Raw genomic sequence first — 27,548 nt, forward strand, 5'->3', positions numbered from 1 at the left:
ACCCTTTCACGTTTACAGTATGTATTCTATATAAGCGGTTTTAGGAAGCAATTCACAGACTGTAATTGCCTTTTGGTAATGATATTTGCAGCTTATGAAAATGAGGTAGCACAAGTGGGCATGCCACCAGAAAACAACTCTGGACATCTGGTTACTTCAGCCTCACTCGAAGTACTCTGAGGAGTTTCACTCCATTTCACAGTTTCAGTTTAGCATGCAGCACAAACATTACAGTAAGCATGGGTGTGTCTATTTCTATAAATCATTTTATATCTTTCACTACTAGTTGTTACTTCTCACCAAACACATGCCTTCACCCAATCCCCCTACCTGCAGCTAGTTCATTTAATGCAGCAACCCATAAAAGTGTCAGCCAAGTAAGAACACGGACGGCAACACGGAATGAAGGCTCGTCTGTTTCTGGACTTGTGCTCACACTTTCCTACTCTTACAGGGAACTGACTTTTGGCCATCATCTCAGACCAACTCTTGAAACGAACAGAAGAGTTTACCTGGAAGCCACTCTCTTGTGTCCCCTCGCTGGCTCCTGACAGTGGAACTTAGAGGTAGTGCGTTCTGGAACCTGGGAGTACAGATAACTCGGATTAGAATGAAAATCATCAATAAAACCTTTTTAAATCAAGATAAGAAAAGATTTCAGGTGACACCCAGTCATTGACATGCACATTCCATAACTCCCCAAAGGTTTACAGAAACAAAAAAACTTAAGTAGCATCAAGCTGAGAGCTGGGCTTACAGCTTAGTGACTTCTGCACTAAGACTGGCCAAACATAGAGCAAATTCATCTGTGTAGCCTCGCCTTATGGCTCAAGAGTGACACAGACTTCTCAGTAAAGTCCTGAAAGGTTGGTGCGATTAAAGAAGAACTCAAACCCAAGAGTTATAATAATATAAGACTTTTACACGTAGAGTGATGGTTAAAATTGCTGAATGCTGCACTAAGTTTAGAGGGAGTGTGATAGAGCGTGGTGTTGCCACGCTGCTTTTTTACAATGTAAGAAAATGAGAAGGAAATCATTTTGTTTCAGTGAGAAGGACATTTGGGTAGCGCTGTGTCACATTTATAATGTGGGTCTCACTCAAAACAATACTGCCACTGTCACTGGCGGTGAGAAGATCAACCATGCTGCTAAGTGGTACCCAGAGCAGCTAAAAACCCTGACACATAGATATCACTAGTTAATTGTGAGGGGGCGAGAAAGAAATCCACAAAGCTCCAGGTGTTATATTACTTTCACTATGTAGAGCAGTTCAAAATTGATAACACAAAACAAGACATAGATATGAATTCATGGTGTCAGCAGGAACACTTCAGACTGGAACTGAAGTCTGTGTCACACAAACACACTTATATACAACACCTTTATATACAATAAAGTAAAAGCACATTTGACATTTCCACTTTCTTCCAGAGACATTTTCCAGATACTTCATGACTGTATGAACTTATTGAACCTGGTATTTCATGAGTCAAATGATATGTGTCATCACAGGAAGACACTCCCAGCAGGTCCCCTCTGCCCACATCCTGTGTGTGGGTCATCCGACGGCAGATGCAAAGACATGCTACTTGTGAGAGGCCCTTCAACTTGTTTATATGTGATTCAACCATTAAGTGTTGTGAAAATACAAATGTTATCTGAGCACATCACAATGACTTGACACAACTAGCTCGACCTTTCATCAGAGTGTATAGATTACAATGGTACAGTTTACACAAAGAATGGAAAGGAAAAGCCAGGGAGGGGACACTGATGGATGAGAAGAGAAGGCACAGGAAGGATGAGGAAGGGACGGGATGTGATGGGTTGGTAGTGACTACAATGGAAAACTCTTCATAGCATTGTGCAACAACACTGTTGGTGGTAAGGTGGAGAAGTCTTTAAACAAAGCCCCTCTTAAGGAGCGAGTGTTTCAAATCAGGTTCCCCTAGTAACTCTCTCTCTAGTTTCTGACTGTGTACACTGACATTTGAGTGTTGGAGTTCTCGTAGTTCTATGAGTCAGGTCAATGTGACATGAGGCACCCAGATAACAGGGAGCCAAAGTAACGCCCATCTACTTCCACGTCATGCAACCTAAGTGAACAAAAAGTATGAATAGGAGTCAATAGAGAGATAAAAGCTATTTTCTGATCTAGCTTGACATGTGACATAGATCTCACATATGATGTCTGTGAGTTTGAAAGACACATTCTAAAGCACTGCTTATTCAACCAGCATCAAAAGTTACTTTAGGTTTTGAATGATGTGTAGAAGCGAAATACAATGTGTGTCACACTCTCATGCGACAATGAGGGACACACGTGACTCTGCGCGTGAGCTCTCCAAGGTCCCGGTGTTTAATGATATCAGCTAATGTTTGCTATCTTCTACAGCTTAGTGCCTTTAGCATTGGCATCACGACACTTGATTTGTAGTCCAAATAATTATGTATTTTCATGCATAAATAATAAACAAATACATCATAAATTACAGGACAAACATATTACATGAAACATAACATATTACACAACTCAACTTGGGGAAACACAAGTAACTCACCTTGGGTGGCTCTTCAGAGTCCCAGAAGACATTGTCAGTGGTGGGTGAAAAAGGGCTTAGAAGGGAGAAGGCCATGTCTGACATGGAGCTGCTGTGTGGAACATTTCGACTGGAATTCAGATTCTAGAAGATAATTAAGTCATTATTACGTTTAGTGAGCAGTTATGGCCTCCACCCAATGTCACTGGTTATAACCTGCTCAAAGTGTGCTCTCTGCATGGCTGGTGTACAAGGGCTGGAGCTGCTTCCTGACCCCATCCTCGACTGCACCTTGCTGGGCAGACCATTAGCTACAAGCATCCTCGCCAGATTTGCCTCCAGAAAATCCGTCTGAAATGTAAATGGGTGAGGAATTTTCACTTCAACCTCAACTATTATGAGAGCTTAGACATCAATGACTATAAGTGGCAATTATAAAGTGTGTTCTAGAATATAGTATAATATCATAAAATATTCCCCTAGAAAAAAAAATGCCATTGTCAATATAGGTAAATTGAAGTAAAGGAAAAAAATATTTACATGACATCATCTTTGAGGAAAAAAATGGATGGAGATTGGTCATCTGTTCTATTATCATACACTGTAGGTGGCCTTCCTTTAAAGCAGTTTTTAAAACACTGCTCCATACTTTCTTGAATTAAAATGAGTCTCTGGATTTATGATGCAATAATGATGATAAAAGAAAACCGTCAAAAAAAAAAAATCATATACTCTTTACACATTGTAAATGAACTTCAAGATACCACATCTAATAGAATTCACAAAAATATTAAGGCAAGCAGGTCAGTGAAGTACAGACAGTAAAAAGCGAGCAGAGAAGATTATTTTACCGCTGTGTTCTGGCATTTGGCAGGGTAGCTAGCTAATGAAGCAGCAACAGGAGCAGTAGCAGAAGCAGCAGAGGGGTTGGTGGTGGTCTCGGTGTTAACTGGCAACTTCTGAGCAGCTGCTGCGACCTTTCCTCCCTGTCTTTGCCTTTCACGGTCCTTCTCTCTCTCCCGGTGCCTGTGGTCGTGCTGCAGAGATAGAAGCTGGGTCTGGTCTTTGGGCAGGGTGCGGTGGGACCTCCTGGTTGCAGAAGGTTGCTGGCCTGCAGCCTGAGACCTGGCTGCTTGTTGACCTTGAGTCTGAGGGGGTCTGGATTTATGCTGAAGCTGCTGGCTTGGAGGCACAGATCTCTATGTAGCAAACACGACAAGCACATACAGACGCTGACATCGCACAGCATGTAGAAAACATTCAACTGTGGACAAAGACTGGTTATTGAAGACAATTACACATATACATCTCAATGATCCTGATCTGCTTTATGAATGAAATTTAAACACCGGAAAAACTACATTGGGGTTCAATCAGGGTTTAATGTGCTAAAATAAGACAACTGAGCTTTACATATGTCAGTCATGAAAAAACCCAAACATAAATATACAAATGAAGTTGTGCAACATCAAGCACTACCCACATGGTAGGCGAGTATACTAGTAGTGTATACTACTACTACTAATAATGTAGGTTACCTGCTCCACAGACATAGGTCCTTCAGCCATCCGCTGCCTCCGGGTCAACTCCTGCAGGACAGACACACTTCAGACATCAGACAACGAAAAATATGTTTGACTCAATCATAACTTACGATAATCAGATGGAAAAAAATAAACTATCTACTTCATCTTCATAGAGAATGCCAAATGAAAATTGCATTTGCAATAAGAAAAAACTGTGTATGGAAAAGGAAAACTGAGTTTGTGTAATATTCTCAAGGTTAATGGGTGTGCCGAATGTTACTGTGCCTCAATTGCTGTAAGTGAAAGGAGTATACATGTTTTAGTGCATTATTATTAATGCAACTGTACTTGCAGTGGGTGTAAAGGCAACAAATATGAGGTACATTGTATGAAATATCTTGTCTTTTCCTGGGACACAATGGTTTCTAATCGTGACCTTTCGAGCCACCCTCAGTAAAAAGGTGAACAACTTCAACTCTGCCACTAACTTTGCTTCCTTGCTTAAGCTGTCACTTAAACCACGCATCATGGCAGGTCTCGCTAGTGTCCTACAGAGCTTCGCATTCTTTTCTTTTCATTATTTTGTAGCTAGGATGTAAATGAGACTCTGCTCTTCCTGCCTCAACAACACTTGCGCGCCTCTTCATGGTGTGACTCGTCAACTTGATCCCTCCATAGGTAACGGAATTCAGAACACCATCCTTGTACCAGAACACTTTTATTCCGCTTGCTCCCATAGTTCTTCAAGACTGAGTTACATCCTGATCGAAAAGTTCTCATTGAGTTCCCTCACCTAAACAATTCCATTTCTCAACTGTGACATTATCAGGGAAAACAGACTTCAACTAAACATTCTTTGCAGAGCTGCCCTGGAACCCACCTCGCTAATCTGCAATACTTGACGGACCATTGCACCTCATCTCTCCCTCAACGGCTGCAGATCCATTCCTGCCCCAGCTCAATTCCTGGACATGGTGGATGCATCTTTACCTCCACTGTTGCTAACAAGGCTCACACAACTCACAGTACACCAATGCCATTACTTCTTATTTGCATCAAGGCCATGATCGTGTCTAGCGTCATAACATTCTTTGTTCATACCTTAGCTTAAACTGATTCCAACATTGTTGTTTCCTGAGCACAGCATATTGAGTACCCCGACATTACACTGACTAAATGTGGTCAATAGCTTATTTGCATGATCTTAATGTTGTTCACTGAATTGTCAGAAATAATAATATTTTAAAGGTTTGATTTAAGTGTAAAAAAAAAAAAAGGAAAATTCGATGCAGCGCCAACACCGCTGTCCTGAAAATTGGAAATCGAAGACATTTGTAGACGACTGACTAAACTCCATTATTATCCAAGTCTGTAAAATTGCCATTAATTCAGCAGTTCAAGCATTTCTGCCAAGTAACTGCTCACATGAAAAAAATCTGACCACACACTCCGCAGCCACTTCATGAGGAGTACCAGTTCAGTTGCGTGGAAACACATCAGCTAGTCACATGAGAGAAGTGCTCCTCGGGACCATAGCCTTGTCACCTCCTGCATTAACTACTGTAATTCAGTCCTCTTTGGTACCTCTGAAAATCCCTCTAAAAGCTTCAACTGGTCCAAAACTCATGCAGCATGCATCATCACCAGAACCCTATCCTCTTATCATACCACTTGAATAGCTCCACTGGCTCCTAGTCAAATTCAAAATCTACAACAAGATTTGTACATGCACGTAGAAGGAACTCAAAACTGTCTGACCTCTTTCACATTATCACCCCGTCTTGCCCCCTCAGGTCCCCCCTCCCTCTACCTCTCTGGCCCACCTCTCTGGCCCACCTGCTCACCCGTCTCTGCATCATGGAGAGCAGAGCGTTTTGTCACTCTGCTCCTAATCTCTGGAACGCTCTCCCACTGGCCCTTGGAAACACAAACTCTCTCCCAGACCTCAAATCCTAAATAATACCATTTTTTTTCATGTTGCATATTCCCTTTACATGTCCCCCTATGGCTGTAACTCACTTGCTTGCTGTATTTAGTCTGCTTTTTGATTGTCTTTTGAACTCTTATTATTATTAGTATTATTAAAGGCAACAGGAACTCTCATAACCACTAACCAAGGTAGGCAGAGTACTATCTTTGAACACACAACACATCAAAACCTGAAGCAGATGGTGCCAATCCAGTCAGCTCAGAAGAGGAAATTCTGGCTATAGTGTCTTACAAAAGCTGGACAATCCAAGAATGTCAAACAATGTGCTGATTTTCAGCCGCAGCACTTTAAAGGAGTTTTAGCAAACACAACATGGAAGGATGGATCCATCCTTTCTTGTCTCCACAGTTCAAGCTGGTGGTGAGGGTGACCACCAGCCATGATGCCCACATGGGGCCATCTCGGATCAACTTGGCATCATTTATAAAAGTTGTGTACAGACAAAAGAATATGTGATTCTCCTAGTCTGCATCTTTTGGTGTTTATAAAAAACAAACTTGAGAATTTGTGCCGCTCTTGATGATGATTCAATGAGTTAAATAATTAGATCCTACACCAGGAGACACTGAACTATTTGCAACAGTGCTCAACTCAAAGGGCTACGATCAATTGGGCACACCTCTGAAATAATTCACGATATATTATTATGGATGACTAATGATATTCCTATCATACACTAATCATATTGTTGATTAGACTTTGATTAGACAGGCAGACAAATTGATATCATACTTAATTCACAATAACCACCAACGGTGTAACAAGATAGGAAACACATTTTTCTCCATGTTTAATATAATATGACAGCTATTATATGAAAATGTATTTTATAACCAGGCTTATGGGCTACTCCCTTGGTCTTTGCAGGCTATTCACAGCACAAAACGTAAACAACGTGTATTTGAAAAAACAAAGACATGCATGATTCACTTAGACTGATGTCCCGCCTCGTTGTCACGGTGGGGCCCCTGAACGAAACGCAATAGAGCACACTGTTGGGCAAAAGGAAGACTTGCACACTGCATGGATGAGCGGCAACTATGAGTGGCTATCATGAGCATGCAGAGGCCAAAGAGGAGGCCGAGACCAAGCCTGACACCAAGCTGAATAATGAACAATGAATTTGATTTCGTTGGTCCCTTGGTCTCTTTATGCTTTGGTCACAACAGGGTCTCGCAAAATACTTTACCTGCCATTAGCCGGATACCCCAAAAAACATATACTAAATATTACTTGTATAATCCTGACACATCTGTTTCGCAAACAACCTTTAACTACGCAGGATACTAGAGCCACGGATTACACATAACTATGGCTTTAGGGTTTAGTGTTTAGAGCACAGACAACCCATTCAACTGTTGATGTTTACCACGATGTCTGAACACTTAAAAAGCTTTACATTCTGCAGCGTAATGTGACCAGTGGGATACAATCATGCTCATTATTGCTGTCCATAATTTACTATGTTATTGATCCTTCAGGAAAACAAAAAGGACATCACGATGTCGATGACATGTGCCTCACCGCTCATCCAGCTGCCAGAATTTCTTCAGATGAATAGACTCTTTAACAATTGTTGAGAAGATTTAATGTTTCCTGTGGGCTGATGAAAATAGTTCTGCTGAGGAACTGAGGGAACGAGGCCCTTATCCAGGTCAAACTGTGCTGCTGCATACTCTTGTCACCGGTTAAATAAAAGAAACTACACTAAGCTCTACTTTTCTGACCAGGCCATGTTGCAACATCTTGGTAAGAAGATAATGGTGTTGGTGGTCATGAAGATCACAGACATCAATGAAATTATCTTCTTTGAATTGAATTGGTCTGTGTGTGTGTGTGTGTGTGTGTATGTGTTCTTCTACTTCTATGTTAGTAAGAACCTGTGTGAGTTTTTAATCAACGGTGTGAGGACATTTTTGCAAAGTGAGGACATTTTGGCTGGTCCTCACTTTGTCAAGTCTCATTCTGAGGATTAAAACTACTAAATACCTAGGTTATTATAATTGGGCTTTAGTTAGGTTAAGAGGAAAGGTTAAGTTTTGCCATTTCTTTTAGATGGTTAGGTTTAGGGGGAGAGGCTCAAATTCAGGATGAAGACTTCAAAATAATGAGGTGATAATAAATGGTTTCAGTTTGGTTCAAAGTCCTGGTTAAGGTCACCAATGTGTTTTGGAGGGTCAAGTTAAGGGTGAGAGGCTGTGGAAAGCATTACGGCAATGAGAAACCTCACCAAACTATAGCTACATAACACACATGGGGAAAGATAACAAAAAAAAAAGGTTAACGGGCATGCAAAGAATTACTAATCGAATTTTGGACTACCGTAATAATAAAATACGCAAAGTTCTGTCAACCTGACTTGGTTCAGGACAAAAGTTGATGATAACTGAATAAAAGGATAGATGACAGAATGTCGGAACAAGACATCCCACCCTGCAATGTGAAGTAATTGTCATTCATTTACATTTATAAAACTCAATGAGATGCATTGCATGCATCGGAATAGACTCATACATTCTCTTCTAGATGAAGGAAAGAGATCACATCAATGGCCACTACTCAACACAGCACCTCTCATGTTGCAGTGATGAAACACATTGATTCCTTAGCCTTCAGTCATCAGTTATTTCTAACTGATACACTGATGCAGATGAAACTTGTGTGACCATTATACTATGACCATGTGAATCACACACCACACTCTGGATATAAAATACATTTAAAAAGCCTGGAATATGAAACAACAGGGAAATATCATCTTTTTTTTTTTGTTTTTAATCATTTTAAGAATGTTGACATGCAGCTGATGTTTGTCAGGAAAGAGATAATGAATTATAAACTACTACGCTGAACCGATACTGGCAGGTGAAACAGTAATTAGATGCTCGGATATCTTACCTGTCTCTCGTTATCCAGTAGGAAGTTGTTGCCACGGAGATCAGACTCATCCACAAGCATTACATCTTGCAGCTCCGCCCATTGGAAGGCACAGTCTGAGAACTGTCCCCTCTTTAGCTGTCATACAGGTCATAATGGTTACACATTTTCCAAATCAGGATGTTCACTTCAGCTTCCACACCACATTGACTGTTCAGTAAAAAGTGGGGAAAGAACAGAGCGACTTACATCCTCTAACTTCTGCCGCTGCTCGTGTTGCTGCTGGATTCTCTTCTGTCTCTCAGCCAGTAACTGCAGCTTATAATGCTCCTGCTCGACCAGCTGCTGCCGGTGTTGTTGCATCTGCCAACACAAAAACAACTTTGACCAAAGGATGAATGTTGTTCAACTTTTTCCCTAGATCTAAGATTTATATTTTAGCAACAAGATTTAGTTCACTTAAGTGAGAGAACGGCAGAGAGAGAGGGGACAGGGTGGGAGTAGGGGTGGGGTTTGGGAGTAACAATGTATACCTGCTAGCAATGTACCTGAGATCTTTGTTCAGCTTCTATCTGCGCACCCATTTTGCCACCATCACGGTCCTTAGTCTGCAAGCGCAGAAACTCTCTCCGTAATGTCCACTCGCCAGGAACGTTCATGATGGAGCTGGATGGAGTAACAAGATTCTTAAGTGATTACTTGGATGCTTCGAGTTGGGAAGGCCTCTTGTCTTTTGTGGCACCACTTCCTCTACGACATGAAAAACTCACTTGGGTCTTTATTTTCATTCCAAAGAATGGCAAGGATATGAGGGTCCATGTTGCTTTGGAATGGTGTGAATGATGCAAAGCACAGAGAGTGTGTCTCCTTCACGTCATAGCGTCGCTGAGTTTATACAGAAGCGATAAAATTATTAGCTATTGAGACTCCAAATAAGTCTAAATTTTAACAGGAAAAAGTTGCTTATATGCTCTCTCACATTGCACAATAATGACAAGCAAAACTTGTGGGTATTATGTTGCGTAAATCATTCATATAAATAAAAAAAGTATTTTTTTACGGATCATAAGAACAACTTAAATTGTATTCAGCAAATGTTTCTGCTCTGTAAATTATTTAATCTGAAAAATGCACATTGTAGTCTCAACTTCCTGTCTGGTTATCCTGGTGGCAGCAAGAGGTACAAAAAAATCTGGCGTGATGTTTATGTCTGCTGTGCACCCTGATAACCTCAATACAGCACGTGACATACAGAAAGATTCTGTCCCTGCAGCAATTGAGAAGTTTGTCTTCCAAGCCAGAAATCTGACGTGATCACACCTGATAAAATGAAGTGCATTGATCTCCATAAGCGGAAAATGCGACACGAAACATGGAGCAACATGCAACATGATTAAGGTGGCTTTAGCCATGATTTCAATGGAAAAATCCTGAAAGAAACATCATGATGACTAAAGGGAAGGAACATATTCGCTGCTGGCTGAACTAGTGTACGCATCCCGCCAGGACATCTGAAGGAATGAGCTGGGTGAAGACAGCTGCAAATGGGTTTGATTAATTTACTTCTCAAGATTAAAAGCCAGTGTTTTAATTGCGATTAATTCAAAGAAAAACAGGCAACGCTTGGTATTGAGGAGAGAAATTAGAGTCAAACAAACCATGAGAAGTATATGTTGTTCAGAAGACAGAGCGTGGAATTTAAGGTCAGTATTTCACATTTGTGAAGTAAAATTGTGTGTTGTCTGATGGACTGCTGCTCACAGACACAGGCGTATATGATTGATCCAATGGTTCCAATGGTATTCATTTTTATTAATTATTATTATTGTTATTATTATTATTATTATTATTATTATTAGTCATAGAAGTAGTATTGTGAATTGTATTATTATTATAGTAATAATCTTGACATAATCTTTAAAGAAACAGTAGGACCTTTATCAGATCTATAACCAAAAACACACATCACTAAATCAATGTCAGATATGCAACAGTGAGTGAATTTAAATGATGTGTAGGACAGATGAGTGTTTCTTGTGTGTGTTTCAGCACCATTACCTTGGTTCTCCTTCCTCTTCCACAACGTCATCTTCTTCCTCACTGCCACTGTACTCATACTCAGGACCCTCTGTGAAAAACGTACACAGTAAAGCAACTATTTAGTCATTACAGTTCGATAACCACATCATCACAGATGATGTCATGGTTCCAACATTGAGAGCAAACATTTCATTTCTACAGCGGCAGTGGGCATGTGTATTGGCCAATTTATTTTAGACAGAGTAAATGTGACACTGAAGTGTTGGTCAGACTTGAGGTTTGGTCATGGGTGGTGCACAGGGTGGAATCCTTTGATGCACAGTGCTGCTTGGTGCTAACAGAGTCAAACCAACCACCAAATTACTACACATTCCTCATCGGCTTCTCTTTGGTTCCTGGATGGTCGCCTGGCAGTAGTTACTGTGTTATTACCAAGCCACAAGAACGTGTCATGTGGCCTGACTGGGCGACAAGTAAGTGACTGTGACACTAATGAAGCAACTGAATCTTGATTTTGTCGTTTGTCATATACTCTTCTTCAGTAAGTACACTTCTAAAAGAGAAAGAACGCTACTTCTTCTCAGTATGTGTGGCAAGGAGTCATCATTCAAGGGACTGAGGAGCCTTCAAGGAGACAGCAAATGACCAGTATATATCAGTGGATATCAGCACAGTGATGAGATGAAGGCCAATGTTTGCAGAATAGCAGCAACCCTGTCATTGAGGGCGAATATTCAAGTGCAGGAATACTAATGGAGGAACCAATACAACCATCAAGACATCCAGAGGAAGAAAGGATCAGACCAAGTCTGAAGAGGCCCAATGAACAACAGAAGCAGATTCCCAAAAATCTGGAAAACATAAATAGAAACCAAGGGCCAGGGCCACTGCTGCTATCAACAATTATCTATGAGGTCCCAAAAACTACTGTGGAGCGGATGGAGTGAACCATGACCTCATTGAAGCGGCTCTGGGGTTCCAAGGGTCAGTCAACTGCAACATCACCCTGACATCGTGGGACAAGTCCAGCTGAGAAGAGGATGCTTTGCGGCCATTAAACCAAGTTGACAAAGGCCTCAAAAGCTGAGGGGAGGAAAATGGTCCTGATCAGGTGCGCAGTCCCATGCGACAAAGCTGAGGGACGAAATTGAGGTGGAGGGAGCCAAGGACAACTCCAACAAGGCACAATAGCATATTTGACAGGCTGTAGGCCTAATAGGCACACAAAGCACTACACCAGGGGCTAGGTCCTCAAGACTCTGGCAGCAGCTTGAGAGTAACTTTGCCACTTTGCCAACAACTTCTGCACCAACACGCATCAGGGATCGACCTGAATAGCATAAATCTCCCCATCAAACCAGTAGCTAGACATGAAATTGCAACCATCATTCGTAGACCAGGCTTAGTACTCGTGGTCCCCTTCACTGAAATTGGAGTACGTCATAGATCTCACAGTCGTACAGGAGAACTGAATGCAAGAAAATGTGGTATGTAGAACTGAATGCAGAATGCGGAGGTTGAGCCATTTCATGCGGGATGCAGTGGCTTTATGGCCTCTTCAACCATTAGCCTATTGAAACACTTTGCTATCGATGGACAGGCAGTGCAAATGACGGCCAGATCAGCTGAATGAATCAGCCAGTAGATACAGGTCAAGCGGAAAGACCTTTGGGCTAAGAGAACAGCAACATAACACTGACCTCTGCACCCCACTCCCTTCTTGAGAACCCAGGTCAGAAACTCCCTAAAAGGATGGTGAAGAAGGAATAGTCATAGTCCCATAAGTTTCAGAGAACCAGACGAGTAAAATGATGGGGTATGGGGCACAAGCTCAGCCTGGATCATGCTGAAAGCTGGCCACCTTTGATGAAGCTCTGTAGAGGGTGTTCCGAAGAAATGATTGAATCAAAACATCTTTCTTTTATTCTTTTTATATGTGAGAATTGTGTTTTCCTGCCTGGATATTAACATCAACAAGGAAATTGTCATTCACAGTAATCAAGTATTTTCTGCACATTCTCAGATCACCTTGACTCACAAGTTTAACAACAGATGTTTATCTTGGCTGAGTCATACATATCACACACTTAACGTCATTGAGCTGAAAGGCTTTGCCTTTGAGAAAATCTTTGTGATTCAAAGGACCCTCATCCACCTCAATGACATAATATCCATGAACAGATGTGCACCCGAGACCAGCTGGTAATTTCTCTCACACAATGTTGATGAACTACAAGTCCAAGGTTGCTCACTTTCTTTTCTTTTTGATGAAGACAGTGTTTAGGTTCCCCTTGTATAAAGCTAAAACTCTGCTGGTCGGGGAGTTGAAGATCTTCCAGCCAGGATGCCAGGCATAGCCGGACTACATGTTTGCCCTGCCCAGTAGGCAACTCATCACTTCTCTTCATCAGAAAGTCTAGGGCATGTGACTACAGATTGGGTCATGCTTAATGGTTAATGCTCAAACATGGTGTTTGTTATGGAGAAACTGTGACAAGCCTCAAAAATGACCCTTAGTTACTGTACAGTGATTCCAAGAGGCCTACTGTATATACCTGAACATTTTTATTTACAATGAGATATTAGTGTGTGGTGAGAGTCTGAAAGACGTCATGACTTGTCCCCCAAACCACAGAAACACAGATGTTTGAAACATATATTATCTTCTACATTCATTCTGAAATAGTTTTTTTCTATCTTCATCTACTTGCTGTACTTCATGTCTACGGTGTCGCAGTCATTTCTGTTTTTATAAGCCAAAGGCAGATTAGAACCAGATGTCTGTTCAGTTTCCTCCTTCCTTCCCCTCTCAGTGTCTCATATTTCCCCCCCTATCTGTCTGAAGCATTATGAAAAAAAAATCTTTCTTAGCTCAAACCAAACAGCCCCTTGAACTTCTCAAAACACTTCTCTCATTGGTTTTACTGTACACAAGGATTTAAATTTGAAACAGCAAATTTATTCCCTAGTTTTGCCTCCCAGACATTGTCTTATTTATTCGACTTTTAGGTCTATGAGCCCTTTCTATAAATGCAGCATGTCACAATTCTTGCTGCATTGAAATCAAACCATCTAACCTTTTTCTCTCTTCTTCTTTGTTCTGTCCAGATGATCCTTGAGCATGATGCGTACGTGTCTCTCATTGGCCAAATCCCGAATGAAGGCGTGCCTCAATAGGGCATCAGTGGTGGGGCGGTGCAGGTGGTTTTTGACTAAGCAGCTATCGACAAAAGACAGGAAACGCTTGGACCTGAAGAGAGGCAGAAAATTACAGGTGAAAAAAAAGAAAACTGAGCGAAAAGTGCACAAAGTGGCAGTGAAACAGTGATTTGATAGGATTTCATTTACTGACTATGGGAACTAAAACTAGATTCTGCAAATACTTGCTGCATACTGTTAATTTATTTTACTGACACCGAAAACACTAACAAATCATCATTTTGAACACTGACGACTCAACTGCAAAACATTGCAGATACTCAATCACTGTTGGGAGGATGCTATGGCCCCCTGTACACGTCTCACTCCTTCGTCGCCACGAAGAAGTACGAGAGCTGATGAATTCAAAACAATAGAAAAGTATCCTTTGTGCGCTCAGATCATGATGTGAATGTGTACATATTGAGTCACATGCAACAGGGAACAATCAATAACCTCTGAGGCACTGAATGGTCAATAACAATGTAAACGCTTGCCAGAAGAACAACGACGAAAATGGAGCATGGAAAGGATGCTCACGTTTGAGCTAATGAGGAAGTGAATCTTTGGCTGTGAGTGATTTTTACTTACTAGCATACAAGTAACAGCTCATCAAGGTTCCTGCAACCTGAGTTTTCATACAGGCTTGCTATGTTGTTCAATGAATCCGACAACTTTTGTAAATAGAGTCCAGAGTAGGAGCACGGCTTCATCACCGTGTAAATACTCAAGGAGAGTCGAGTCGTTGGAGTTCAACATTGACTGCAAGTTTTGTCTTTTTATCTATGCACACATCACTGCCGCTCAGCTTCCTTCTGCAACATACTACGTGAGGGATGTAAGGTCATTCATAATGCACACACAGAAACGCAGATGGCCATACAAATGTGTAAACTTTGAAATCCCATGTGAGACCAATACTTGGAACAATTATAATGATCTAGGTATGAAAATAGATCCATGTATATACGGTATTTTCTATGTAAAGAATCCAGCATCTAGCTAACCCTAACCCTCCGTCCATCAACATCTGGGCATTTAGCATGTCTTCAACAATAAAGTTTTCGTTTTCTCTGATTGTACAATCAAGAATGGCCAACGGTTGGCAATGTGTGACTGCACGAAAAATACACACCACTTCTTGGATTTCAGCTTTGGCGGAGGGTTCCGTGGAATCAAAAACAGCGCTCTCATGGGATGCATGTCACACAGAGCTTCAGACACAGACATGAGGCCACAAAGGAGAGGAGAAAATAAAAGTGAAAAAGGGTGGCACCGTAAAAATGTAAAGATAAATCCTGGAGGTACAGCTGCATGTGCGTGTAACTTACGGGGGGCACCTTCTGCCATTTCTAATGCGGTGATGCCCAAAGACCACAGGTCACTCTGAAATAGATGAAGATCAAATTACATTAATATATCCATAGTCATACTGTCCAATTGAAATTAAACCAATTGGCAATGGTTGAAGGAACCAACAACTGTGAAATGCACTAACTGGATAATAACAAATGACAGGCCAATAACTTATGAAATAATGGGATTCAGTTGATTTTGTTAGACGAATTATAAGGTTTGAAGGGATATCTACATCATTAAACACTGACGTTGACACTCCAGCACATTTGACTGAATTTTCAGCTTCTCACTTATGCAGTGGAAGACTTTTGAGATGCTCTATTGAGGACATAAACACATATAAACATGATTTCCATAGTTTGTGAAGGTGTTCAATTACCCTGTAGTCATAGGTTGCCTCAGTGTTCTCATCACAAGCGATGACCTCCGGAGCCATCCAATAAGGAGTACCGATGAAAGTGTTCCTCCGACCAACTGTCTTGTCTAGCTGGGCCGAAACTCCAAAATCAACTGCAAAACGTACAAAATTCACAGTACAAACAATGCCGTCTTCACGAGATATTGAATTGTAGTTTTGTTTTCAGTGTGTGAGGGTAAGTGTGCGAGGATGACTGTGTGATTGTTCAGTGCTGCTGCCTGCAGCGATGTGCATGTGTTAGTGTGTCATACCCAGTTTGACTTCAGCATTCTCTGTGAGCAAAACATTCTGTCCCTTAATGTCTCTGTGGATCACATGGTGGGAGTGAAGATGGGAAAGACCCTGGAACACATAGACACCCCCACACACACACACACACACACACACCACACACACACACAAAGGCGGTTAAAAAAAAAAGAACATAAATGCCTGCAACCTCACACTCAGGAGTCTAGCCAGTTGTTTCTTCAAAGGAGGCTGAATAAACACAATGACTTTTTTTTACATTTTTGTAAAATTGTATGTGTGTGTGTGTGTGTGTGTGTGTGTGGTGAAGCTGAGACAATATATGGCATAATGCCATGGCTGGATGCCATATATATATATATATATATATATATATATATATATATATATATATATATATATAGTCACCCATGACTACTTTTGTCTAGTTTTAGTCGACATAAAACTACTACTTGTAGACACTATCATGTCTACAAGTACAGGTACCTAGTGATGTACGAGAAGCACAGGAACCTAATTGAAAAACTATCACAGACCTGAAACAAACGCATTCAAAACTTAGCATGGGGTTGCTTTCTTAAATCATTGACTATAATTTGTGACCAAAACAAAACAATTTAGAAGTGTTTTACGTTAGTTTGCCCCTTAAAGACTAAATATTGCTTTAGTAGTTGGTCTAATTATTTCAAAACAATCATCATTAGTTTACACATTTCCCACCAAAATACTAACATTATCATAAAAGTGTGACGTGACAACCACAGGCGCATCTGCTATATCATGTGTGCGGAACTGGAGGTGCAATAAGGAGCAATAAATTTAAGATGAAATTAGTGTCTTGTCTGGATTTGGTGAATGGAAATTTGACCAGAACAAAACAGACATTTTATCAAACTTATTCTTTTCTAAACACTAACTCTCATCTTTATTCGTCAGCAACACTATTATATATTAGGTGGCGCTTTCAATCGATTCATTTTTTAAAAATCGCGATTAATCACACTAAAGCCTTAGTTAACTCATGATTATTCGCAAATTAATCACACTTTTTGTATCTGAATGAATACTGAATACTGATACATAGCAAACATTAGAAACGTGTGACATTACATGTTAGATGACTATTGTAACATCTGTTTCAAATGTAACTTAAAGAAGGATGTTATCAACATCAAAGTGGCCAATAATGGTTTCTTCATGCAAACATTTGTTTACTCCAACAACCCAACAGAACAAAGCTCTCTGGCCGAGCCTGCGGTGGACAAAACTGACACCACGCCACACAGACAAAAATGACTCCTGACATTGGAGGATGAAGCTCTAAGTAATGTAGCCACTTAAACATGCCCTTAATATTGACTTGATGAAGTTCAGCCAACCTGCACCCTCCCTCATCACACAGTCAGAAGATCCCCTAAAGTTCCGACAGGTTAATTGGGAACATGAGCCTCATAAAAGTAAATGCTGATGCATTCTTTACTTGATCTTTCACTTTATGAATGAGCAGATCAACTCACCCTCAGAACTTCCCGGCAAATGTATGAGATCCAGTCCTCTTTCAGGCAGTTCCCCTTCGTCTTCTTTACAAGGTCTGTCACAGAGCCAGCTCCGCAGTACTCCATCACCAACTGCAGGTCAAACTCACATCAAACAAAAGCTGCACCACATACCACCATAGCATCCATAAAGTGCGCATGGGCTAAAAGAAAACCAACCCAGAGCTGGTGGTCCCGTCCAGCAGGACTTTTCTTGACAAATGCTCCATAATAAGTAGCAATGTTCCTGTGGTGAGAGTAACTCTTAAGCATGTTGATCTCCAGCTTGATCTCTTCTTCTTCCTCCTAAATACAAGAAATGTGTTAGGTATCTCTTAGTGGCTCTCACTTTGAAGACAAATGAACAAATCACTTAACAACATAACCTGTCAATACACTCCTGTTCTTTCATTAGTATAGTGTGAGGTGTGAGCTCTCACTGCATGATTTGCAATTTTAGCAAGCTCGCTGTTTTCATGGTAAATTACTACTGTACACAGTGGTGAAAAAAAAAACAAAAAAACTTCTCAACACATTTAAATTTTGACGCAATGTCAAATATCATAGAAATTATGATATCATGGAAAATACCTGAAATATATTTGTGTTTCAAATGGTGTGCGCATTATACAGGCACAAGCAAATACACATGATTTTTTTTGTTCATTTATTGTTTACAAGAAAAAAACCAAACTGAATTCTTGAGAGTTTCAATATTCTCAATACTGTTTGTATCAAAATTACAAATAAAAAATTCAACAAACCATGACATGATCAAATTAATATTCAGCAATCCTGCCATTCACACACATTTTTCCACCTCTGTACAACTTTATATGTACAAAAAACATCTGGTCAGAAGAAGAGCAAAAGACACATGATGGTTAAATTATGAAGCAGTCTGATCACAAATGTTTCACTTCAGTCCTCTACAGGAGGCCACTGCCACTGTCGATGTGGAACCTTTCTAACTGGCATCAGCCTCTATGCAAAACATAGACTAGATAAGATTTAAGCCGTTGATGATTGTGGCATTTTTTGGCATGTCTACATACACCGCAGAGTAAACTGAATTATTGCGTAATACCGGCTCCAGGACCTTCCTGTTTAACTGTCAATAGCTGATCTGAGTCAGCTATATTCAACTTGGACACTGATCATAAGATGAGCAAGTAGCTCAACTTATGAATTGAACTGCTGGTATCAGAGTCATTAAGTTACAATTCACTTTTGTGTGTGGTAAAATTGTAACCGGTGGCGTACCAGTAATGAGTAAGGATTTCCAGACTGGAATCAAAAGGTCATTGTAATAAATACACAAGTCAGATTATTATATATTATTATTAAATAAAACGGTGACGCAACATTACCTCGGTGACTTCCATGACCTTGATAGCTGCCATTTGACCAGTCTTGACATGACAACCCTGGTGGAAAAACAAAAGTACAGACTTTTTCACACCCCAAATAACCATTTATTTAAGCTTTGCAAACAACATCATTTAATCATTGGAACCTGAAAGATAAAAATAATGAATGTGAGTGGTGGGAAGGATATTATAGTCTCCTTCTCACAGACATAGCGGATCTCATGGTCTGATCAAGAAGGAAAAGAGTAGAAAAATGAAGGACATCTACGAGATGGAAACGCAGTTCTGGAGTGGTTAAACCCTTCTAAATAGCATTTAATGGAAAATAGACCTTGTAAGTGCAGAATTGTCATTCTCTGTAGCAACAACTGAATGTTTTCCTCTATTAAACGACATACAAAATATTAAACAAGAACACCTTCAGAATGTACGAAAAACACATAGAAAGAATGAACACTATTATCACCACTAACAAGCCACCATGAAATTGCAGAGTCCTCACACAACATAGTCCAGAAAGAATGTGGAATATGGCTGCATGTCTCCTACCTCCCATAATTCTGGACATTATATTCACCAGGAAAAATTGCATTTTGACAAGATATTATGGGATGCAGTATATGGCAAAAGAATGGTATAAAAACCACACCTATAATATATCTAATAACAGTACTTTAGGATTTGTGGTTGTGGTGTCTTCAGAGGAAGAACGTCTGATATGAGCTTTGTACAGACTCAGTAATCCTCATCTTATCTGTTGAGTGATTGTCTCATCATGTCTCCCTGTCTCGGACATCCTATTGTTTCAGCATTTCCCAGAGAGAGCCTCCACCACCCGCCACCTTGGCATATTTTGCGCATTCTCCCTAGTCACACCAATCCTCTCCACGTCCTCCTTTACCTCAGTGGTTGTCTTCCCCTAATTCTTTTACACTATTCAAGGGAAATTCTCAAACATCCAACTTGATCCAAATTTGACATTCAATTTGTAAACCTCTTTCTTCTTTTGAATAGGTGGAGCTCGGATGGAGCACGCATGACATGAGATAAATGCACAAAAAAAAATTTGTGTTACGTTTAAGGCCCTTTAACTTCTTTCGGACATGTCAGGAACATCAAAAAAGACATTTAAAGCCACACAACAACAATTTGGTATCCAAACTGAAAAAAATAAAAACAAAAAATTGCCATCTGATAGTAAAGATGTGTCGAAGTAAAATTCACTTAGATGTCTTGCATGTCAAAGCCAACACCCAGCAGGAGAGTGGCATCACAGCGCATCTGATGAGATTTTAGATGCATCATGGAAGTTAGATTAGAGGCAGCAATGAAAAACATTTTCAGTCAGAGTTTCTCATTACTGCGATCTAAACTAAATTTGTACAGTTATTATTGATCACCGCAAGTCATTCAATTTCATCAAGTCACACACACAGCTGTAGACAAGTGACTAAAAGCGAAACTAGAACTGAATTGCGAGTTCTAACGCAAAAATATATCAATATATAATAATAATAATAATATATCGGAGACTGGTTCTCAAAAGGGGTACGCTTGTGAAGCTTGAAGGTCTTACAGGGAAGTATGAATTAGCATAAAGCTAATAAACATACATTCAATATAGATATAGATTGTTTTGTAAATATAATGTAATTAATAAAGTGGCCTTTTTTTTTAAAGAAAATTGCTTTTGTCAGAGGGGGCCTGGTTGTAAATAATTATAATTATTATTTGTACTAGTACTATTTTTTTGCTCTTTAGGGACCTCAAGTGAGGCATATAATTGAGATATGTTTAATTTTTTCCTGAAATTCAATGTACTAACATAGTAGTGTACACTGGGTAACATAAGTCTTCATTAATCCTTAGGATGAACAAGGATTTCCATGAATCCACTTACTGAACAGAAATAAGTTGTACTATGTCGTGTTCTCAGCTCGCAATACTTTGAAAAATGGATATGCAACACTTGGGTGTGGATACACATTATGAAACTTAAACACTTGCTCATTTAAGAATTGGACTGGAATATATTCGCAATAATTTCAGGCAGCCATGCAATAATATCTGCTTAACACAAAGGCCAGCCCCAGACCTCTGGGGACACTGCTTTCCTCTTTGCTCACCATCTTCTTTCTCTCTCCCTCTACCTTCCTTCCTTCCTTCCAGTCGTGCTCCTTGCCTTTCACCTCTGCCTTCCTTCCTGTGTCCCTTCCTGCCATGTTACTCTGCACGCCATCTTTCCATTTCTTTTCTCATGACTGAACAAAAAAGGTTTGAGCTAGATGTTACTCCATATTTCAAATCCTTCCCACAATCCCATGTTTTCCAGAGGGATTGAGCCAACAAGCCATAAAAAGGTTTGACAAACCAAGAACATACACTGACACTTGACCTACATCTGGAAGTTGTTTCCCACAGCAGATTTGTTAACACAATAATAATATGCGTGTCAAATAAGGGGGAAGTGAAGCTGGAACGATTTGAGGAAGTCTTAAGTGATTCACTTATGGGAATTGATGGGTAAAGCCAGCTGTTTCATGAGTAGGGATAGTCCAAAACTTTATTTCATCACAATCAAGACACAAGCATTGACCACAATTGCTGATCTGTGCCAACTCATCAGTAACGTTACAAGAATAATGTTGAAATGTCTCCCTTGATAGTTCAAATCGTCTGAATGTGTGGGTAGAACAAAAACAAACGTGACATGGACAAAGTAGCAAAACAGCCACATGAGCAGTGCCCAAAAGCTTGACACACATTACAGAAGTGACTTGTACAGAAGGGAAGTTCCTTTGCAAAGTGGGAAACGCCCTGTGCAAGAGTGTGTGCATGTGTATGCGTCTAGTGGGTAAGGCAGCGGAGCGCAGAGTGACTCATGGTGATGCGGCGCTTAGTGTGTGCAACACAGCAAATGACTGTGTTTATTTGAGGAATCAAACTGTTGAACTCACCACTTTTTGTCACATGGATTTAAACACTGCAGTTTAAACTCCTAAGTTCCTACTTTTGTGGTTGGAAAGCAATATGCAATCCTTGTGAGTTGCACATTTATAACAGCACACTCAAAAATAATGACATCCCAGCAAATCAATGGAGGCAAGAGAAGGCAACTACAGCGGGAATTTCTTGGGATGAAAGAAGGCAAAGCCACTTGCAAGAGGCAATTTGGATGAGCCAGTGAAGACATGCTCTGTCATTGTCCTCACTAGAGGCGAGCAGGAAGCTTTTCGTGTTTGATGCAATATCCATAGCAGGACCAGTTGGACAGCATCACAATTCCTCAACATTTTAATGAGTGTGATAAGCCAAAGAGCTCATCTTATAAAAACCCTTTAGCAGGTTTCCCAAAATGGAATTGAACATCAGCTGATGATGGAAGACAAATTACGCTGCCAAATCAGTTGTATAATTCAGTTGGCTAATTTGTTTTCTTAACCTTTAGATCTGTCGTGCAAAAAGAAACTACCTTTCAGTTGTAATTCTAATCTGGCTTGTTGCGTTTTTTTCAAAAATGGAATGAATCAAATGCCAACAATGCCAACCCTCATGTTCCGTTGGATCAGGTGATATACACTGGCCACTTCTTCCACTTATCGGTTACCAGGTTGCATGGCCAACTGCTGGCTTCCGTGTGAAGTCACTGTTTGTCTCTCTTCATCAAAGGAGGTAGACTGGGTTGTAGAGTTAAAGATAATGATTGAAAAGCTTCCCTAACACGCTTATTAAAGAGTAGTGACAGATAGACAGATTGTATTTAGGAGATCAAATCTCTGCTGGGAATAGTTCTTCCTCGATTATTACAGCTAGCACTTTTGATATGTTGGCACATTGGTGACTAAAAGGCTGGGAAAAATCCCTCATGGAATGGAGAGTGAGAATGAGCCTTAAAGCTAGACCACCTCATGACACATGACGAAAAGTGCTTCAGGAAAGGGCCTTGACTAGCACCATTCTAAGTATCACAAGGAGCATCTGGGGATGCAGTTAATATTAGCAGTTGACAAAACAGAGCTTGATTCATTCCCATGCTGCCTTGAAGGCTGTTCCGAAATCAAATTGCCAGACTAATATTTTCATAGTAATATCCACAACCTCAATACGACATATTCAGTGACACAGCATTTTCAGTGGGTGCCCAGCTGTGTTTGGTAAATCTTTGACAAAAGCAAGTTGGATCTAGTAGCCATAGCCAGAGAGATTTTAGAATGATTCCTTAACTGACTGAATAAATTCAAATTCTGCCCATTACCAATAGAAACCTCATGAAGAAAACCATTAAAGATGCTGGGCAGGTTTCAGTCTGAAATACTTTAAATTGAAGTACAACCAGCAAATGAGCTCAATTAATAGTTAACATGGTTAATACTGAGCTCTGATTTTCATTGCCTGAACTTCTGCGGGTCAAAACTTCCCTTCATCTTTTTTTAGGTTCAAGTTGAGATAATGGTATAATAAAACATTTCACACACAAAATGTAAAGTGATAGCCAAAGCGCTTTGTCAGCATTTGACTTCTACGTCAATCTCCACCCCAGTGTTTTCCAAGAGGTTGTGTTTGTGTGCTTTCAGCATGAGCCATTGTTCCACGGCTCGTGTTCCTGCCCTGGTTCCCAGTAAAGAAGCCACCATTTGGCCCACGAGCACTGCATTCTCAGACATAAACAGACAAACATGTTTGAAGTTCAGACTGGGAAACAACCATTCAAGCAAAACGCACTTCACAATCTAAGCTTTGCAAGCTGCCATTTAAACAGGAAATGCCTCTGCTCTAAATGATAAACTTTATTTACTTTACTAAGTGATGTCATTTCTTTTGGGAAAATATACGAACAACTCTGCTAATGACCACTAACGTGACGTTTTTTTCTATGTTTAAAATGTTGAACACCAAGTTTAAGTTTAGATGCCACTCAGCAGTCTTGGAAAAAAAATATATAATGTTGGTTTATAGGGACTCAGTGGTAGTGTTTATACTAGTACATACCAAAGTAAATCACTTGTGAAACTGTCTAACTGTGATAAGTAAATGTAATTTTCTCATTTGAATTTGCATCATTATAGTTTTCGCCACAGGCGTCATTATCCTCCCTGTTGTACTGATGGCACATCAATTCTCACAACAGCTTTCTGAGAAAATGTTTGTTGACTCACTTCTTGTTTATTGGCAGCAGAACTGAAACTCCTCTGCATGTAGTACCACTTAAATTGTTGTGTGGCAGCCGCATGTGAATATGAATTTCACACTCAACCAGCTGCAAGAATCTAAAAAAAAAAACAAAAAAAAAAAACAACACCACCCATAACCACAACCCTCCACAACACACATTTAAAGATTTCACGATGAGGAAGTGAGCTTGGCTGAGGAGACTTAAATGATGCCAGCCACACTGAGAACCGTGGATCTGTGCGTGTGAATGTCAGTGTTGTAACTGTCAAAATCAAGGTCAAATCATTTTCTTTATAGAAAACCTCATTTTTGAAAGAGATTTTTTGCTCATGTAAATTAGGACAGAGCAGTCTTATCTGAAGTTGGTTCAGCCCATAGTGCCAATGTTTGTCAAGACTAAGCAAAAATACACCACTGGAGAACACTGACAACTTTACTGCAGGGCTTTGGACGCCCTGATTCAGAATCCTGGGTCTAGCTGATCCCGTAATAAAGTGCACTACACAGGAGGGAAGTGATAAAAGCATATGTCAGTTTTTCTTTAAAAGATCTTTAAAATAGAACTAAATTGCTGCCCAAAATTGGGTAAAAAAAAAGTGGGTTAAAAGTGGGACTGAGGTTGGCGACAGACGGTTTGAAAAATTGTGCAAAGAAGCCAAGGTGAGTTTTTAATAATTTGACATAATCTCGCGCCAATCTGCAGTTATCCTCATCTGGTCTGTCCCGTAATATATCCGCGTGGCACAGATGAGTACCACAAGGAGCAAATGTAATTCTGTCATTTTGTTATGATGATGACCACCATCATTCAATGCACATTGAGAGTTGCATTTTTTGCTTGTGATGGTTCCATCTTGTTTTATCACGTGATCTCGTGAGACTTCTGGCAAGGAGGGTGTGATTCTTGGTCTGCGGTGAGGCACAATGTTTATAACGTCACGATCAACAGCAGATTTTAATCTTCATGTCTGACAGATATGAAAACTGTATAACATTTTGAAAATCTTTATGTGTGTGCCCCCCTTAAGAGTAAAAAAACAGGCTGGACAGTAATTCAAAAAAGAGTGACGCAAGATGGACAATTGGCCTGGGAAAGGAAAATCACAGTAAAAATAGGCAAAAATAATCTTAATATATATAAACTTTTCATCAACATGCAACTTTTCTCTCTGATGTAATGATGAGCAATTATGTAAAGCATATGTCAATGAAAAGTTATGTCAACTGATGAAACTGAAATATCTTATGATTATCAAACCCATAATGTAATTCTATTCGAGAAAATACATCACAGAATTGCTAGTTGGGGTATATGCAAGATGACTTTGATCAAAACATTGTTGGTGTCTGCTGCAGGTCACCTTCTATAAGTTTGCTGTGAGAGTCGGTGCTGGTCACAGCAACCTTAGCGCGCTCATCATTTGCGCATGTCGTCCTCCCACACACACTGAGCCGGAGCGAACAAGCCAAATAAAAGCCAAACTCTATATAGTATTTAAACCCGATGACAATTGATCTAAATGAGATAAGACTCACCTTGTACACCTGCCCGTAGGTTCCATTTCCCACCACCTCCACCAACTCAAAGATTCCTGCTGGATCCTGTATCAAGGCATGAGGCAACAGAATTCTACTCTTTATACTGACAAAACTCATCAAAATGTAATGTTCATTTTCCACATGGAATGCAAAGTTTGGACCATAATGATTTTGAAATGATTTGAATAAATAATGGATACTATGTAAACAAGCAGCGGCGGGTTATGCAAGTGAAATTCTGAGTAGTTATGAAACCAGAATAAAACAATAATAGTTGTAATTCTGCACGTCCAACTTCAATTCTTTATACAGATATTCAGGGTTAATGATCGTCTCCTTTCTATGACGAATACCTTTGGGAGCACAACTTGCCTGGCACTAAATGGTTGAGTACACCATGGTCAGTTTTTGTAAGAATATAAGAATATGTTTGTTTAGGTATGTTTGTTTTTTATAGCACCTGAATTTTGTCTTTAACTACTGTGTTTTCCAATGGCCCACAATTACCACAGCATTTATAAAAATACACAATTTGCAATGAAGTAACTAACAATTAAAAGAAAAGGGCGCATTCAAATCCATTTAGTCAGAATGCCGTTATCGCTTCTCGTTTCATGAACGATCCGAACAAGGTTATTTAAGAAACCTGTTGAAGCTTTTATTTTCAGAGGCAGTTCAGCTCTGGTCCGACAGTTAGCAAAACTTACATCCTGTTGTAAACGACAAACACAACTGAACACTCAGCACTCTGTTTTGACCGAAAACCATGTAACATATTTCCCCGCAATACGGATCCAATTGTAACTACTATAGGATGTATATCTGGAGCGTTAAAGACGACCCATGTGCAGAATTGTTTTGAAGGAAGGTAAAGTTAGCAAACAACAACACTCGTCTATAAACTTGCAGTTAAAAGGCAACATTTCCTACTCACTCGCAGAGCCGCGAGGTCAATGCTGTCCAAACTTTGTGTCGTGTATTCCCTCGACATCGCTGGCGTGAATGTTGTCACCCGCTAGTAAGTTAGAGATTTAGTTCGTCTCCATGGACGAAAGTAACGGGCTCGTTCCCCCTCGAGTTCATTCTGAACTTCAGCGCATGTCAAGCTAAAGAGTGCGCCAGTGTACTTCCGTTCAAGAGCTTTCAAAATAATACGTAGACGACAGCTTAATCTCGAAGCTCACTTGAAATGTATTTCAATTTACGCGTGCAAAATGATGTAATCATTGCGTGAGGAAGAGCAAACAGTTGCGTGACTATTCTACTTTACTTCTGACACAATTTTGGCAAAACACAGAAAGGGCAGAACAAAAGTGGGCGTTGTCATATTTACAAAAACCTGATTGAAATCTCAGTGCGCATTTCCTCTTATGGTCTCATGCTACACGAGTCTCTGTGTGATGAAACAAGCGGCCAACATTTATCTGCTTAATATAGCAAAGTGACAGCAACAACAACAACAACAGAAACCAAAGTTAAGAAATGTAGAATATATCCCAAAACGAAAGGACTTGCATGTTTATGAACGGGACTAACTGAAGTTCTCCAGTAAATCCAAACAAACTATTGAGAAAACTTTGGCTGGAGATGATGCATTCAGTGCGACTCAAAATTAGTGGAAGCTTAAGCGACGAGCAAGAAGGTTTCTGGGAATATCTGCATATATAGAAGAATATTCATGCCAGATGGAGACATCAGTCCCACAGTTGAAGTGTTTCAGTCTTCATTTTTGA

General features: G+C 40.1%; 1 protein-coding gene across 2 annotated transcripts in view; it reads right to left on the reverse strand.

The window, feature by feature from the left end:
* The window catches only part of si:zfos-2326c3.2 (misshapen-like kinase 1), a 43,088-nt gene extending 16,189 nt beyond the window's left edge, over positions 1–26,899 (reverse strand). Inside the window, exons 1-19 of one of the 2 annotated variants that reach the window (XM_053878739.1) lie at positions 26,750–26,899; positions 25,813–25,878; positions 19,105–19,161; positions 17,915–18,040; positions 17,717–17,827; positions 16,202–16,292; positions 15,912–16,042; positions 15,505–15,559; positions 15,309–15,387; positions 14,053–14,225; positions 10,994–11,063; positions 9,484–9,601; positions 9,185–9,298; positions 8,957–9,073; positions 4,081–4,131; positions 3,394–3,741; positions 2,759–2,893; positions 2,564–2,686; positions 513–583 (exon numbers count right to left, since the gene is read on the reverse strand). In XM_053878739.1, coding sequence (XP_053734714.1) covers positions 513–583; positions 2,564–2,686; positions 2,759–2,893; positions 3,394–3,741; positions 4,081–4,131; positions 8,957–9,073; positions 9,185–9,298; positions 9,484–9,601; positions 10,994–11,063; positions 14,053–14,225; positions 15,309–15,387; positions 15,505–15,559; positions 15,912–16,042; positions 16,202–16,292; positions 17,717–17,827; positions 17,915–18,040; positions 19,105–19,161; positions 25,813–25,878; positions 26,750–26,806 — 2,093 coding nt within the window. In that variant the 5' untranslated portion in view covers positions 26,807–26,899. The remainder of the gene's footprint in view (positions 1–512; positions 584–2,563; positions 2,687–2,758; positions 2,894–3,393; positions 3,742–4,080; positions 4,132–8,956; positions 9,074–9,184; positions 9,299–9,483; positions 9,602–10,993; positions 11,064–14,052; positions 14,226–15,308; positions 15,388–15,504; positions 15,560–15,911; positions 16,043–16,201; positions 16,293–17,716; positions 17,828–17,914; positions 18,041–19,104; positions 19,162–25,812; positions 25,879–26,749) is intronic. The other variant, XM_053878740.1, reaches the window with a different exon arrangement.
* Between the last annotated feature and the right edge of the window lie 649 nt (positions 26,900–27,548).

This window comes from Synchiropus splendidus, chromosome 11 (genome assembly GCF_027744825.2).
Source record: "Synchiropus splendidus isolate RoL2022-P1 chromosome 11, RoL_Sspl_1.0, whole genome shotgun sequence".
Classification (NCBI taxonomy): Eukaryota; Metazoa; Chordata; class Actinopteri; order Syngnathiformes; family Callionymidae; genus Synchiropus; species Synchiropus splendidus.